The sequence below is a fragment of the Trichechus manatus genome, unplaced genomic scaffold, assembly GCF_000243295.1.
Source record: "Trichechus manatus latirostris isolate Lorelei unplaced genomic scaffold, TriManLat1.0 scaffold00049, whole genome shotgun sequence".
Classification (NCBI taxonomy): domain Eukaryota; kingdom Metazoa; phylum Chordata; class Mammalia; order Sirenia; family Trichechidae; genus Trichechus; species Trichechus manatus.
This window is the reverse complement of record NW_004443985.1, coordinates 1,549,526-1,566,222: the sequence shown is the minus strand read 5'-3', so window position 1 is coordinate 1,566,222 and position 16,697 is coordinate 1,549,526. Positions and strand designations below refer to the sequence as shown.

Here is a 16,697-nt window from a genome sequence, read left to right as displayed (position 1 = left end):
GCCTGTTCATATCCTTTGCCCATTTTTTAATTGGGTTATTTGTCTTTTTGTTGTTGAGGTTTTGCAGTATCTTATAGATTTTAGAGATTAGACGCTGATCAGATCTGTTGTAGCCAAAAAATTTTCCCCCCGTCTGTAGGTTGTCTTTTGACTCTTTTGGTGAAGTCTTTTGATGAGCATAAGTGTTTGATTTTTAGGAGCTCCCAGTTATCTAGTCTCTCCTCTGGTGCTTGTGCATTGTTATGTATGGTTCGTATTCTGTTTATGCCATGTATTAGGGTTCCTAGTGTTGTCCCTATTTTTTTTCCATGATCTTTATTGTTTTTGATTTTATATTTAAGTCTTTGATCGATTTTGTACTCTTTTTTTTAGTCGTTGCTATAAATATATCTATCACACAACAAATATACAACTTACTGACAGCACTTACAATAATCAGCTGTGCAACCCTACCCTTAATCAATGCAATTTCCTGTCACCATTAACTCCCCTTTTCCCCCTCCCTCCTGCCCCTGGTAACCACTAAATAAATAACTGGTCTCTATACATTTACCTTTTCTTCTCTTTTTACATAAGTGAGGTCATACAATAGTTGTCCTTTTGTGATTGGCTTATTTTACTCAGCATAATGTCTTCAAGTTCCATCCATACTGTAGTGTGTATCAAGACTTCATTTCTCTTACTTGCTGCTTAGTATTCCATTGTATGTATGTATCACATTTTGTTTATCCATTCGTCTGTTGATGGGCATTTAGGTTGTTTCCACCTTTTGGCTATTGGCAATGAACACTGGTATACAAGTGTCTTTTTGAGTCTCTACTTTCCAGTCTTTTGGGTATATACCTAGGAGTGGAATTGCTGGGTCATATGGTAGTTCTATTTTTAGTTTTTTGAGGAAACTGTTTTCCACAGTGGCTGTACCATTTTGGATAAGGGTTACAATTTCCTCACATCTTGGCCAACATTTGTTGTTTTCTGTTTGTTTTGTTTTTATCTTAGTCATCTGTCTCGGTTATCTAGTGCTGCTATAACAGAAACACTACAAGTCGATGGCTTATTTAATAAATTCATTTTCTCACAGTTTGGGAGGCTATAAGTCCAAATTCAGGGTGCCAGCTCCAGGAGAAGCCTTTCTCTCTCTGGTGGCTCTGGGGGAAGGTCCTTGGCCTCAATCTTCCCCAGTCAAGGAGTTTCTCAGCACAGGGATCCAGGATTCAAAGGATGTGATATTCTCTTGGCTCTTGTTTCTTGGTAGAATGAGGTTCTCCTGTCTCTCTGCTAGCCCCTTTTATGTCTCAAAATAGACTGACTTAAGACACAATCTAATCTTGTAGATTGAGTCCTGCCTCATTACCATAACTGTCTCAAATCCTGCCTCATTAACATCATAACCCATTGCCATGGAGTTGATTTTGACTCAGCGACCCTACAGGACAAAGTAGAACTCCCCATAGAGTTTCCAAGGAGTGTCTGATGGATTCCAACTGCTGACCTTTTAATTAACAGCCCATCTCTTAACTACCGTGCCACCAGGGCTCCCATTAACATCATAGAAGTAGGATTTACAACACATAGGAAAATCACATCAGATGACAAAATGGTGGATAATCACACAATACTGGGAATCATGGTCTAGCCAAGCTGACATATATTTTGGGGGGACACAATTCAGTCCACGACACCATCCTAGTGAGAGTGAAATGGTATCTCATTGGGGTTTTGATTTACGTGTCTCTGATGGCTAATGACGCTGAGCATCTTTTCACGTGTTTGGTGGCCATTTGAATGTCCTCTTTGGTGAAATGTCTATTCAAGCCCTTGGACCATTTTATGATTGGATTCTTTGTCTTTTTGTTGTGAAGTCATCGAAGTTTTATATACATTTTGGTTATTAGATTCTTGTTGAATATATGCTTTCCAAAGATATTCTCCCAGTTGGTAGCTTGTCTTTTCACTTCTTTGGTAAACTCTTTTGATGAACGAAAGTTTTTTAATTTTTATGAGGCCCCATTTATATATTTTAGTCTTTTGCTGTTTGTGCTTTTGTTATTATATTAGATAATCCATTGTTGAAAGCTAGGCCTGACAGCTTTGCCCCTGCTTGTTCTTCTAAGAATTTTCTGGTTTTAGTTTGCACATTTAGGTCCTTAATTCATTTTGAATTTGTCTTTGTGTATGGTGTGAGGCATGGGTCCTGTTTCATCTTTCTGCATGTGGAAATCTAATTTTCCCAGCACCATTTATTGAAGAGACTCCTCTTTCCCCAACAAATGGACTTAGCACATTTGTCAAAAATCAGCTGACCACAGATGTATGGTTTTACTTCTGGACTCTCAATTCTATTCCATTGGTCTATGTGTCTGTTGTTATACCACTACCAGGCTCTTTTGATTACTGTAGCTGTATAGTATGTTTAAAAATCAGGATGCGTGAGCCTTCCTACTCTGTTCTCTTTCTGCATTGTTTTAGCTATTTGGGGCCTCTTGCCTTTCCATATAAAGTTGAGGATTGGTTTTCCTACTCCCTTTCCTATTCTTAATGTTATTCATTTGTGCGTTCTCTTTCTTTCCTATTTTAATTTTGCCAGAAGTTTGCCTATTGTTAGTCTTTTTTAAAAAAAAAGTGTAAAAACTTTTTTTTTCTCCCTCTTGAACATTTGCTTTTTATTTTATTAATTTCTGTTCTTAACCTAAATTTTCTTCAGCTTTCTTTGCATTTATACTTATTCTTTTTCTGACTACTTGAACCAAACACCTGGTTCATTGATTTTCAACTTACCTTCTTTTTAAATATATATTTTAGGCTATAAATATCCCTCTAAGTACTGCACTTGCTGCAACTCAAACCAAAAATATTTAGATTACTTTTAAAATTCATTTAGAAGTAAATGAATTTTGGTACCAGCGCTCTTTCCATTATAAAGCTTTTATGATATCTATTATGACATCTTTTCTGACCATGTGTTATCTGGAAGTATATTTAAAAAAAAATTATCGTTCTGGTTTTGATTTCTAATTTCATTGCACGATAGTCAGAGACTGAAGACTACATGATACCCAGTCTTTGGCATTTGCTGAGACTTGCTTTGAGCCCTAAAATGTCATTTTGTAAAGGTTCCATGTGTATTTTCTTTAATGGTTGGGTGCAGGGCTCTATATATACTCTGTTGTTCAAGCCCTCTGTGTCTTTGCTAATCTTTTGGCAGTTTGATCCATCAGTTATTGAAGGTGGTATATTAAAAATCTCTCACTGAGATTGTGGACTTGTTAAATCTTTCATATTGTTTGCTTTACATATTTTGAGGCTCTGTAATTTGGTGCATACAAGTTTAGAATTGCTATATATTCCTGGTGAATTGTTCCTTTTGTTTTTATGTTGTGGGGCTCTTTATCCCTGAATAATACCTTTTGCTTTAAAATTTATTTTTTCCAATATTAATATAACCACATCAATGTCTTTAGGCTAGTTTTGCCTGGTATATCTTTTTCCATCCCTTTTTTCTTCACTCTCTTTTAGGTCCTTATATTTGAGGTATCTTTTGTAAATAACATATAGCTGAGTTTTATTTCTTTAACCAATCAGACAATCTGTCTTTTAGCTGGTGACTTTAATCCACCTCTATTTATTGTGATTTCTGATAATATGGATTTATGTCTACAACTAAATTTTTTCCTTCTTTTGTTTAAAATTTTCTCATTTCCTTCCTTCTACTGGATTGACTTTTTAAAAGTCTCCATTTTCTGCTCTACTGGTTTGTCAATTAAGACATTCTACTTTTATCCCTTTAGTGGTTACCCTAAAAGTTTTAACACCCAGGACTGAATTAACCATATAAGGTAATCAATATTCCAAAGAGTACTCAAAATTTACACTTCTTTAACTACTACCCCTGCCCGATGCCTATCTTACATGCTACTGTTGCCCAGTATTTTAGTTCCACCTTTTCATACCCTCAAATTAGTCCTCCTCATTATTATTATTTTATTCAGTCAATGCTTGCTTAGCTTTACCCATATTATTACCTGTTTCTTTGCTCCTTCTTGTATTTCAGATCTTTCTTCTGTGGTCATTTTGCCTCTTCTTGAAGTATAAACTTCGCTTGTTGTTTTAGAGAGACAATCTATGTGTGGCAAACTCTCTCAGTCTTTGTTTTCCCAACATCTTTGTTCAATAGCCTCCTTGAATGGTAGGTTAGCTGGGTATAGAATCCTAGGTTGTCAAATATTTTCTTTCAACACTTTGAAGTTATTCTACCACCTTCTGGATTCTACTGAAACTATTGTAGAGTCTCCCCGATACCTAATTGTTTTTCCTTAGTAGGAAATCTTTCCTTTTTTTGGTTGCTTTATGATGTCTTTACCTTTGATGTTCAGCAGATTCACCATAACACATTTAGATACATTTATTCTTTTTATCCTGCTAAGGATGTATTGTAATTCCTGAATCCAATGGTTCATTTCTTTCATCACTTCTCAGCGGTGATCTCTTTGATTATTCTCTTGCTCTCATTTTCTCCTTCTGTAATTCCTATCAGCTGTGTTTGACCTTCTTATTCTGACTCCATGTCTCCTAGCCTTTATTTCATATATTCCTTATGTTCATCTCTATGACCTGCATTCTGGGAAACCCCTCAGATCTAATTTTATGTTCATTTAATTCTCTCTCAGCTGTATTAATATGCTATTTGATTTGTAGGCTGAGATTTTAATTTCAGTGATGATCTTTTTCATTTTTAGAGATTTTGTTTGGTTGTTTTTCAAAGTTGTCTTATTCTTTTTTATGTTTTTAATTCATTCTTTTACATCTTTAGTTATTACAAGTATTCATATTTTAACATCTCTATCGAACAGCTCTGTTATGTAACATTCTTAAGGAGATAAGCCTGATTGTGTGTGTATGTGCTGACTATTGCTCATGGTGGAGTATTTCCTTGTATGTTTTGTAATTTGAGGAATCCAGCTTGGTTTGGGTAAAGGTATGTCCTTTCAGAGAAGTTTTGCATTTGCCTCTTTCAGGGCCCCCAAGATGTCATCCCAGGATCATTTTATATGTTAATCTTTTGGTCATGGGTTCCAAGACCACTCAAGTATAAATCTGAACTCCAAATGTGTGTAAGGCCAAATCCATACTTCCATATTTTCTTTCGGCACTCTGAAGTTATTATTGTACTGCCTTCTGGATTCTATTGAAGCTACTGTGGAGTCTATGAACTTCCGAGGGTTTCTTGTTTTTTTCTCCTCTACCACCTTGGCTGAGACAGAAAAGCTTACGTCTGTATCATTTCCCAGTGTCAGTTTGTGGATTTTTTTTTGGTTCACCATTTTACTGAATGTTTGGTCATATCCTTATGGGGCCATTCAGTTCCAAATCCTGCTTCACACTGTCCCAAGGCTGGGTGTCTTGTCTTTACATAACCGTTATAAAACTAAAGTCCCCAGATTAACAGAATCAGCAACTTACCTCCCCTGCCCCACAGTAACCCTCTCCCAACCCAGGGCAATCACAGAGTCAGTTTACACCTTCACTAAAACCAAAGCAAACCCACTGCTGTGGAGTCGATTCTGATTCACAGTGACCCTAGAGGATTTCCAAGGAGCAGATAGTGGATTCGAACTGCCAAACTTCTGGTTAGCAGCTGAGCACTTAACCACTGCACCACCAGGGCTCCATATGTGTTCACTGCTGTGGTTTCTAACTCTTTCTTTGTTTTTGGCACTTGGAGATTTCTTTTACTTTTTCAAGAGGTTAGCTATGCGTTTCAAAGAACATTTGCTGTATTTCATGTATCATTTTTAGTTGTTTCACAGGAAGAGACTTTTCAGGTTTCCTTGTCCAAAGTATTGCTAGAAACATAAGTTTCATTTGTCTTTTACCTCTGTTTATATGATGTCTTAAAAGTGAGTCAAATCTGTCAATCAAATCCTTTATGGAATTTGTATTTGGTGACATGCTTATACCAAAATTATTTACCCGTGCTTATTTTTATAATTTCTTTTTTTACATTTAAATATTCAAACCACTAAAATATATTAAAAGCAAGACATCAAAATCTTACATACCAGCAATAAAGCTATCCAAACAGAATAAAATATAGCTATAACCCGCTACATGACCTATCACCAATAATTGAACCACAAGAATAACACATCTGCAATTCAGTCAAAACTTCATGATCCATGGTGCCCTACTTCAAAACCACCAGTATGGGAGCAAAAGGTCAATAATTACTCAAAAGCAGAGATGAACAGATAAGGGAGCAAGGAAAGTAGAGTACTGAAAAGGGAACAAACGGAACACAAAGAGAATGTTGACACATTGCGATAAATATAACTAATGTCACTGAACAATTTCTGTGGAAATTGTTAAATGGGAACCTAACTTGCTGTGTAAATGTTCACCAAAAACTGAATACAATATTATTAACAAAATAAAACAAAACTTCATGATCCAATGACGCCACCAGGGCTATTTTTCACACTTGACTTGTTGCTCAGTCCAACCCAACAGTCACATTCCAATAAAACTGTGCTTGATTGAAGCTCTACATAGCCACCACTGGAAGACCACCCAATGCATGCCAGGCACAACAGTGCTGTGAGACTCTTATAGACTGAAATACAGTTTCCCCTTCTGTTTGTATATAAACCCGTTGCCGTTGAGTCGATTCTGACTCATAGTGACCCTAGAGGACAGAGTAGAACTTCTCCACAGGGTTTCCAAGGAGTGGATGGTGGATTCAAACGGCTAACCTTTAGGTTAGCAGCTGAGCCCTTTAACCACTGCGCCACCAGAGCAAGTAGAGAAGAAGGGGGAAAAAGTATAGCAAAGTGAACTCTCTTTGTGAAAAAGTTTGAATAGACTTTGCAGAGAACTATCTAGAGTCCTGGGCTTGGAAAGTAAGGAGAGAAGAAAATCCTCACACTCCACAGTGTGGGAGATTTGCCTGCATGTGGGGGTACCCGTGCAGGTGGGCCCAAGATAGGGCTGGGTATACAGTCAGAGTGAGCCAAGATCAGGTGATCAGAGGTCCTCCTCTCCCCACCACATCTCAGCAATGATCCAGGAGCTCCTTTCTCAGGCCAGTGGGCTCTTGCTAGCCCTGCCCTAGGGTCCCTTGGAGAAGGGCTGACTGTGTTTACCTGGACAGAGCCAACAGGGCCCTATCCCTAGGTGTTAGGACCAGTGGCTGCAGGCCCACTCTGCCACCACTCTGTCACCCTTCTCCTCTCTAAGCATCAGTTTCCCCATAGCAAAGAGGCAGGATTTGATCTCAAGAAAAAAAAATCAGAATTAAAACCCAGATATTCTGACTTCCAGGGTTAGTTTGTTTAATAACAACAATGACAATAACCACAGCTATCATTTATTTTGAGTGCTTATTGTTTATCAAACTCTGAGCCAAGCCCGTTATAGACATTATCTTATTCAATCCTCATTAGTCTCCTACAAGGGTGATACTGTCATACTGATTTTACATTTATTAAACTTAACAAATACTCATTGTGTCAATTACCGAAACTTAGTAATTTGCTTGAGGTCACATAGCTAGTAAGAGCTGAGTCAGAATTCAAACCTAGCTCTGCCCGATTTACTCACTATACTCAGCTATCCATCCACCCATCCATCATCCATCCATCCATCCATCCATCCATCCATCCATCCATCCAACCATCCATCCATCCATCCATCCATCTATCCATCCAACCATCCATCCTTTCTCCCAGCCAACAAACATTGGTGATCACCTTTGCAATCTCAGTCAATAACAGAACTGCCTCTTTCTGCATACACTCTCCTCCCCCATCCACCAAATGCAAAATCTCACATCTCCACACATTTCATCCCAATTCACTTTTGTTTTCCAGCCTCCGGGTATCTTCATAAACCTATATCGCCCATCTTCCACCCCTAATCCACACCTCTCAGCTCCTTAAAAGCTGACCCTGAGACTCCCTCTTCTAAGATGTCTTCCATGGTGACTCCCACCCTCTTAAGATCCTTTCGTGCTCAGGATCCCTCCTCCCTTACCAATGAAGGCTGTGCCAGTTGGCCGAGAGCCCCTCCCACCGGGATGCCCATTCACGAGTTAGCTGCCAGTGGCCCTTACCAGGTTCCCGACCTGCAGCATCTCCTCGAATTCAGTTGTCATGTTGTAGTGCTCTAGGGCCATGAACAGCGTGTTGAGCACAATGCACATGGTGATGGTGAGGTCTGCGAATGGGTCCATGACCATGACCTTCACTCCCTGCTTGATGGACATCCACAGTGGGCAGCACTCCCAGATCATGTAGCGCTGGGCAAAGCGGATCCAGCATGGCGGGCACTTGCGGCGAGACTCCTCCAACTCTGGGGAACAGCCAGGGAGCTGGTTTGTTCGAGCTGACTGCCTCAATATATAACTGATGGTGTTCCAGGAAAGTTATGACTTACTCAGGGAGATGACAGGGCTGCTACGTGATAGGCAGAGAGGAGGGGCAAGGAAGGCTAAGGGAAGGGGCGGCCTGTGCTGGCTCCTTACCCTGGAAATATGAGAGAGAACAGGACACAAGGATAGGGGACTAGGACGGATGTGGGAGAAAAAGACAGGACAGATTAGGCCAGATGTGGGCTTGCTTGAGGCATTAGTCCCACACAGACATGGGAGGGCTAAGTGTGAAGTTGTTGAAAAGGAAGAGACGACATTCAGGACATAAAACACCAGGGAGGAACAGGTAGGAACAGATGTGGACATCTGGGATGTGTCAGGACACGTGGGGGATGCCCGGGTCAGGCCAGGGAAGATGTCTGTCTGGGAGAGGAGGGAACAAGATGGGAGGTTCCAAGTTCAGACCGGAACAGATGTGGGGTTGCCTAGAGCGGGACTGAATAGACAGATGGGGTATGTCTGGAGCAGTCTGGGATCTCTCTAGAAAGGCTGGGATAGGCTACAACAGGCATGGGGACGCTTGGGAGAGGACGGGATGAGACCAATAAGAAGAGACTGGGACAGGACAGGACAGGTGTGGGAATGTCTGAAAAAGACACAGACACGTGGATGCCCGGGACATATGACACACGGGACAGAAAAGGCTGGGAGAGCTGTGGGGATGGACAAGGCAGGACAAGGCAGACGGGGGATGTCCCAGTGTTACAGACTGAATCGTGACGTCAAAAATATGTTTCGTAAATGCTAATCTCTATACCTGTGGATGTAATTCCATTTGGGAATAGGGTTTCCTTTGTTATGCTAATGAGGGCCTATCGCTGTAGGCTATGTCTTAAACCTAACCACTTTTGAGACATAAAAAGAGCAGATGAGGCCAGAACGTAAGCAAACACAAATGGGGAAAGACTGATGCCACGTGGAGTTCACCAAGGAACCAAGGAAGAGAAGCTGAAAGAGTCAAGGACCTTCCCCCAGAGCAGACAGAGAGAGAGCCTTGCCCCAGAGCTGGCGCCCTGAACTCTGGACTTCCAGCCTCCTGAACTGTGTTCTTTAAGCCGCCCACTTGTGGTATTTCTGTTAGAGCAGCACTAGGAGACTAAGGCACGGGTCAGGTGGGTAGACCAGGGGTGGGAGCGATGCCTGGGTGTGCTGACCTTCCAGCGCGCTGGTGAGGACGCTGACGGCACTGAGGGCCCGCTGCCGCTCTCCTGGCTCCTCGAAGCCGTCCACGCATGGAGCCTGAGGGGCCAGCATCTGGGGCCTGCCTGGCTCCTCCGACGGCGTGGTCTGTGTGTAACCAGATCCATGTCAGCCTGGGGGCGGCAGTCCTGCCCTAAGCCCTAGACCTGCTGAACCTGGGTGCCTGGCCGAGCCTCAGGTTGGGGCGGTCACAGGGAGCAGGATGGGGATCTTGATGGGACACTGGCTGCTGGGCTGCTCTGCTCCCAACCCCCTCCCAGTTAATACCGTCCCCCCACACCCCACCTACCACCTTCATTCTCTTCTCTTCTTCCTCCCACCCCTCACCAGTGGGGATTATTAAGTGTGGACAGGAAACCACGGGTACCCGGCCTCCTGTGCCAGATGCTGTCACATACATTAGTACACGCGAAAATGATCTGGGAGTCTTAATTGACCACAAGTTCCCTAGAGTCGAGAGCACAAAGAAGCTGGAAAAAAAAAAGAATCTGACATGCTCTAAGAGGACATTAATAGAAACACAAAGCACAGCGCTTAGACATGGCTGGTGGGAGCTTCCGTGGAGGCAGTCTGGCTGTGTCTACCAAGAAAATTTCAAATTGGCCCTGCAGTTCCTTGTCTAGTAATCTAACTTCATAAATAATTATACACGTGTACCAAAAATATACGTACAATGATGTTCTGTGGCAGCACTGTTCCTAATACCATAAAAACAGAGGACAAGCAATCAATGGAAGAAGGGTGAAATCAGTTATGGATACACGCCAATTCCGGACCAGGACACAGACAACAGAGAGAAGGAGGCTGTCCCATGCACGCGCCCGTGGACGCGTCTCCAAGGCAAACTGTTTGATGGAAAAACAAGAAAAAGATCTGGAAGAAGAGGCACCAAACCGTCCAAGTGGATCCATCTGGGGAATGGGATTATGTGTGTGTGGGTGGGGTGGGGGGTGGAGAAGGGAGAAGTCCCCTCTTCACTCCATGTACTTCTGCACTGTCGGATTCCTTTTCAACATGCGTGCCCTGATGAAGGGTGCTAGTGGGCATGCATTCTCTGGGCTTACTCGGAGCCCCCCACACAAGTGAGGGGGGCTCACAAAGAATTAACATCAGCCGGGCCATGTGTGACCACGGTCCACGTGCCCAGGGCTGGGGCTGAGGGAGGAACCTGGCTGTTCAGCTCAGGAGGATGAGATCCTGGTCTTAAAACCTCTGCAGGACAGAGATGGGCCAGGGTTAGCCAGGGTGGCAGAGCCAGGGCCTGGCATGGGTTCCAAACAGACGTAGGGCAGAGATTTTGTGTTCTGTTTACAAACACTGCCTGGCTCCCAGTGCAGCAGGCTGAAAAACCCAAAAACCAAACCCGTTGCCGTCAAGTCAATTCCGACTCGTAGCGACCCTATAGGACTGAGGAGAACTGCCCTAGACAGTTTCCAAGGAGCGGCTGGTGGATTTGAACTGTTGACCTTTTGGATAGCAGCTGAGCACTTAAACACTGCGCCATGAGGGCTCCAGATACAGCAGGCTGGCACGAGATAAATATGAGTTGGATGAACAAATCAACTTGGAGGCCTGGATTAGGAGTTCCAGCTCTGCCTCTAACTTGTCAGATGACCAGGGGTAAGGATGAAGGCCTTACCAAGTGGAGGGAGGGAGAAAATGGCTATTCCGTATGTGTCCCTCATCCCCACGGACCCTCTGGGGCCAGGCTCCTTAGAAAGGCAGGGGACAAAGTAAGTCTTCATCCCCCCTCAATCTAGATAAAGTAAACATGCACTGTCTGTTGGGTTTGCCCTTCCTCCCTGCCTCTATGTTGACTAAGCACCCACTACTGTTTCCGTAAAGATTACAGCTAAGAAAACCCTATGGGGCACTTCTACTCTGTCACACAGGGTCGTTGTGAGTCAAAATCAACTCAACGGCACCCAACAACAACATTTGCGAGGAATCTCCGGGTGGAGCAAATGGTTAATGTGCTTGGCTGCTAACTATAAGACTGGAAGTTTGAGTCCACCCAGAGGTGCTTTGGAAGAAAGTCCTGGCGATCTACTTCCTAAAAAGCAGCCATTACAGAGCACAGTTCTGCTCTGACACACATGGGGTCACTATGTGTCAGAGCTGACCGCATGGCAGATGGTGGTAGTACATGCCAGACACCGTGCTTTGTTTTCAGACTAGACCTGGGCAGAGAGGTCTCACTTAGGACCGGGTGGAAGCAGAGAAAGGCATTCCCAGGGGCCTACAGCCCACTAACCTCTTTAACTTTTCAAATGTCTCCATCTTGGTCCCCTAATTCCTTTAACTTTGCATATGACCCCTTCGCGGCCCACTAATCCCTTTAAGGTTACAAATGGGCCCCGCAGAAGTGCGAATGGGTGAAGTCCGAGTTCCAGGTAATGAAGTGTTTGAACTCGGATTCCTCCCGACATGTGCAGCAGAATGAGATGATTCTCTCCCTAATGAGATCAGGAAATTCTATTAGCGCTCAGCTGCTGCTGCGGGTCCACAGGCTGATGTACCGGGGCGGACCCGCGGGGGAGCCTGCAGCCACTGGGGTTTGCTGTTCCCAGGAAACCAGATACCCCACCCTTCCAGAGGCTATGGCTATCTGCCCCCTCCCGATGGTTTCCAGGAGCTCACCCTTTACTCCCTGCTCCAGAGGTGTGTGAGTGCCCCATCACTCTACAATTATGACTACTGCCGTCGAGTCTGTTCTGACTCACAGTGACCCTATAGACAGAGCAGAACTGCCCCAGAGGGTTTCCAAAGAGCCGCTAGTGGATTCAAACTGCCGACCTTTTGGTGAGCAGCCGAGCTCTTAACAACCACGGCGCCCCCAGGACTCCAATAACAATTACAGATAACAGCAGTACAACAGTACCTTGAACATGAACCACACACGGGTCTCAGCACATGGCCTGTTTTAACTCTTTCAGTCCTCGCCACAAGGAGCCTGAGTGGCACAAACGGTTAAGTGCTTGACAACTCGCTGAAAGGTTAGTGGTTTGAAACCACCCAGAGGCCCTCGGAAGACAGGCCTGCGGATCTTGAAAACCCTGTGGAGCAGTTCTACTCTGCGCACGTGGGGTCGCCGTGAGTCCGAATCACAACAACAGTCCTCGCCACAAGCGGCGGATGTGGGTATTACTTTTATTTCCACAACAAACAGACTAAAACAGTTGCTCTGAGTAGATTCCAGCTCGGGCTGACCCCTTGTATGTCAGAGGAGAACTGTGCTCCAGAGGGTTTTTAACGGCCTTTCTTCTGAACTGCCAAACTCTCAGTTAGTAGCTGAGTGCTTAAACATGTGCCCCAGTCAGGGACTGGGGGACAGAGAGGCTCACTAGCTTGCACAGAGTCCCACAGCGGGCACAAGGGCCTCAGCTGGAACGAAATGGCAGTTTGGCCCTGGGTCCTCCCTCCGCCTATACCTTCTTGATCAAGGCTCCTGGCTAGCTTTCTCACCATCTGCCCCCTCCAGCTCCCCGTAGGCGGCTGGGGAGTCCGAGTCGTGCAGCTGGCCTTCTCCTGGGTGGGCTGCACTGGACACCCCGTGGGGGCAGGGGGCAGCAGGACACCAGTCGGCTGGTTGGCAGTCACTGACTGGTCTGTCACCTGACTGGCCTTTTGCCACCTGGCCTGCCTGCCTCATTACCATTCTGACAATGATTCCCTCTGTTACCTCTGCCCCAGCCACACTGACCTCCCAACAGTTCCTCTAACAGGCTGCAAATGCTTCTGCCTCAGGGCCTTTGCACTAGCTCTTCCTCCGCCTAAACGTGGTGCCTCCAGATGACGATAATGACAGTATGTCATGACGATGTTCTAACATCAACATACACACAGCACGCGGGCTCTGCCTGATCTACATGTAATACTTGCAACGATCTTGCGATGGGAATTTTTAACCCATTTTACAGATGAGACCCCTGAGGCACAGTGAAGTAACAGAAGGTGCCCATAGGCCACCTAGCTAGTAAGGTGTGAGCTGGGATTCAAACCCAGTTGGTCTCGAGTCCGGGTGGTAACTGCTCCTCTATCCCATCCGTGGGTTTCAGAATGCAGCAGGCTCTCACCCTCATCTCCTTCTCGGCTTCGTTTTGCAGCACCCCCCACCCCAACCCCCAAGAAGCACTTATTGCATGGGCTTATGCTGAGTTACTAGTTGGTAAGATACTAAAATATTTCAAACTTGGTTAATAACTGCTGTCCAGAATGCCCCCTTACCACTCCAGCCCCTCGCCCAGAACCCCGTGGATTGCCCACGATCCAGCACCTAGCGAGGGCTAACTCAGGGCCTGACGATGCTGGGCGGAGTAGAACTGCCCCGTAGAGCTCCCTAGGCTGTAATCCTTATGGGAACAGATCTCCAGGTCTTTTCCCCCGTGGAGCTGCTGTTGGGTTCTAACCACCAGCCTTTCAGTTAGCAGCTGAGCGTTTAACCGTCACACAACCAGGGCTCCTTGCCTTTGCCTGACAGTTGCTAAATATTTAACTATCATTCCGTTTATCACCATTACACACATGTGTATGCATGTACTTATGTATGTATACACTTCTCCTTATTTGATTTTTGTCTGTTTGCCCCCATTAGCATGGAAGCTCTGAGGGCACAGATTTTTTGTGGGTTTATTCAACCCCAGAGCCCAGCACACAATAAACAAACGAAACACCCAGACCAGTTGCCGTTGGCTCACGTCCGACTCATGGAGACCCCACGTGTGTCAGAGTAGAACTGTGCTCCACAGGGTTTTCAACAGGAGATTTTTCAGAAGTACATTGCCAGGCGAGGTGCCTCTGGGTGGACTCAAACCTCCAACCTTTCGCTCAGCAGCTGAGCGCATTAACTATTTGTACCACCCGGGGACGCCATAGGTACTCAAGAAATATTTGGTGAGTATTTTTGGACCTGGCAATAGGTGACCAGTTAGGAGACAGACCAGCTTTGTGCTGGTGCCTGCACCGCGGGGCTGGCTCACCGTGTCTGGGGGCCGCTCCAGCATCATAGAGGGGAGAAGGCAGCTCCCTGGGGAAGTGGCCTCGGGGTCGCCTGCCCCCAGCAGAGAGACCACCCCGTTGCAGTCCACGGCGCTGTTCCTTTTGCCATTGAGGCTGTGGCTGGGAGGTGGTGTCCTGGGGCCAGGCTGGCCCTGGGTGCTCGGCCGCCGGCGCAGGGACCAGGGCGCCAGCAGGGACGTGCGGCGGCTCTCACTCTCCCCCGCCGTGCTGTTCTCATCGTCTGCAAAGTCTGTCTCGGAACCCAGGTCTCGTCGGCGAAAGGTGAAAATGCTCCCGTGGCTGGAGTGTGGCTTCATGGAGGCCCTGCTGAGGCCGCGGGCGAGGCTGAGACGATTCTGGGGGCGTGGGGAGAGGGTCGTGACCAAGACGGGTCTCACGTGCTCCTAGCCAGCCTAGCCCTCGTGACATCGCCCTGGCTCAACTTCTTGGGGCATCTAGGGCTTCTGCTTGCCACACAGGAGCTGGTGGGGGGCGGGGGGTGCGCCAGAGAGTGTTTATAGGAGGGACTGCAGGGCTAGAGGCAACCCTGTATCTTCTGGGATCTCTCCTCACCTCAAGTCTGTATCTCTGGGGCTTTGAGATTGAGGCTTATTGGGGCCTAAAGGTGAGGCTAAGGCTGGGCAGGGGGACCTGGAGGCAAGGGGGCTCCTGCCATGTGCAGGCTATAGCTGCGGCAGGCCTGCCCTGAGCAGGACCTGGGGTGGTCAGCCATGCCCCGTCTCATGTGAACATGTTCTTGGGCTCCTACCAGTCCACACCATGGGGTGTCCCCTAACTCCAGCTCCAATGCTGGGGGACTCAGCCCCAGGTTGGGGATATCATAACACCCAAACTTGCCCCACCCGGCTGCCCAAGGCCTGGGAAGCAGGCAGGGCTGGGAGGGGAGTTAAAGATGCTGTGGAGTACACGGTGGGACTGTGACCACACCAGGGGCCCAGCATGATGGGCTTTCACTGCTAGACCACGCTGAGAGGGCCAGAGCTGCAGCCGGGGATTACCAGTACGCTGGGACCATCTTCCGAGTCAGACGTGGGGAACCTGCCATCCCCACAGTCCTCTGTCCCTGAAGACATTTGTTTCCTCCTCTTGCTCCTTCTCTCACGGGTGGTTACTGGGGCCAAAGGGGACATCTCCAAGGAGCTGCGGGACACAGTGTCCACACCCCTGATGGTGAGGGCCTGGAAAAGGGTAAAGAAAGGCATTTTTCAGTCAGTGAGATTGTGCAGCCTCAGGCTAAGGCAGAGCACGCAACTCTGAATGTCAGTAGACTGGCTCCTAACCCCAAAACAAGGGCACCGCAGACGAGTAAGTTCAGACAGTCGCAGGATTTTTTGAGAAAGATCAACATCCAGGGGAAGGAGACTATGGCTGAAGTGAGCAGCCCTTGGGAACAGGAAGTGTGTAGGGCAGGTAGGGGAAGTATTGGTGAGCGGAGGAAGGGGAACAAGGGGGCAGGGGATCTTCCAGAAGGTTCCACCGGCCAAGAAGAGTACTGGGGGAGGTGGTACGGGGCAGTGAGAAGAAAAGCAGATGCTCACAGCCTGGTTTCTAATAGGCTTGCTCTGTAGTCAGCCTCCAGCATCCTCCGTGTGGGGAACTATGGGTAGCCAGGGCAGTGCTGATTTCCTGAGCTGGCTCAGGCCTTGGGCCTTCCTCATTATCCCACCAGAAGGCAGCCCTCGACCAGGACAAACTATGTCCATGGATATATGGGTCTCTTGTCCAGCTTGCATTATGCTCACAGGCACCACTCTCACCCAGCAGCCACTACTTTTACCCAGCAGGCACCATTTTTACCCAGCAGGCACCACCTTCACCTAGAAGATACCATGATCCCAGGAAACAACTTTACCCAGCATACTCATGCTCACAGGGCCGCCTTTACCCAGTAGGTACCACTTTTATCTAGCAGGCACCTCATTAATAAGCACCTCTACCCAGCAGGTACAACTTTTTACTCAGCATATGCACACTCAGAAAGAATACTTTTACTCAGCAGACACCTTTAACCAGCAGGTATCACCTTTTGCTCAACAGACATCACTCTTACAGG

The 16,697-nt window shown here is 46.3% G+C and overlaps 1 protein-coding gene across 8 annotated transcripts in view; it reads right to left on the bottom strand.

Annotated features, from left to right (window-relative positions):
* SCN5A (sodium voltage-gated channel alpha subunit 5) overlaps window positions 1-16,697 on the bottom strand; it is a 95,311-nt gene that overhangs the window by 48,504 nt on the left and 30,110 nt on the right. For all 8 annotated transcript variants that reach the window (XM_004377313.1, XM_004377315.1, XM_004377316.1 and 5 more), the window contains exons 10-13: window positions 15,643-15,822; window positions 14,605-14,979; window positions 9,580-9,712; window positions 8,108-8,346 (exon numbers count right to left, since the gene is read on the bottom strand). In XM_004377313.1, coding sequence (XP_004377370.1) covers window positions 8,108-8,346; window positions 9,580-9,712; window positions 14,605-14,979; window positions 15,643-15,822 — 927 coding nt within the window. The remainder of the gene's footprint in view (window positions 1-8,107; window positions 8,347-9,579; window positions 9,713-14,604; window positions 14,980-15,642; window positions 15,823-16,697) is intronic.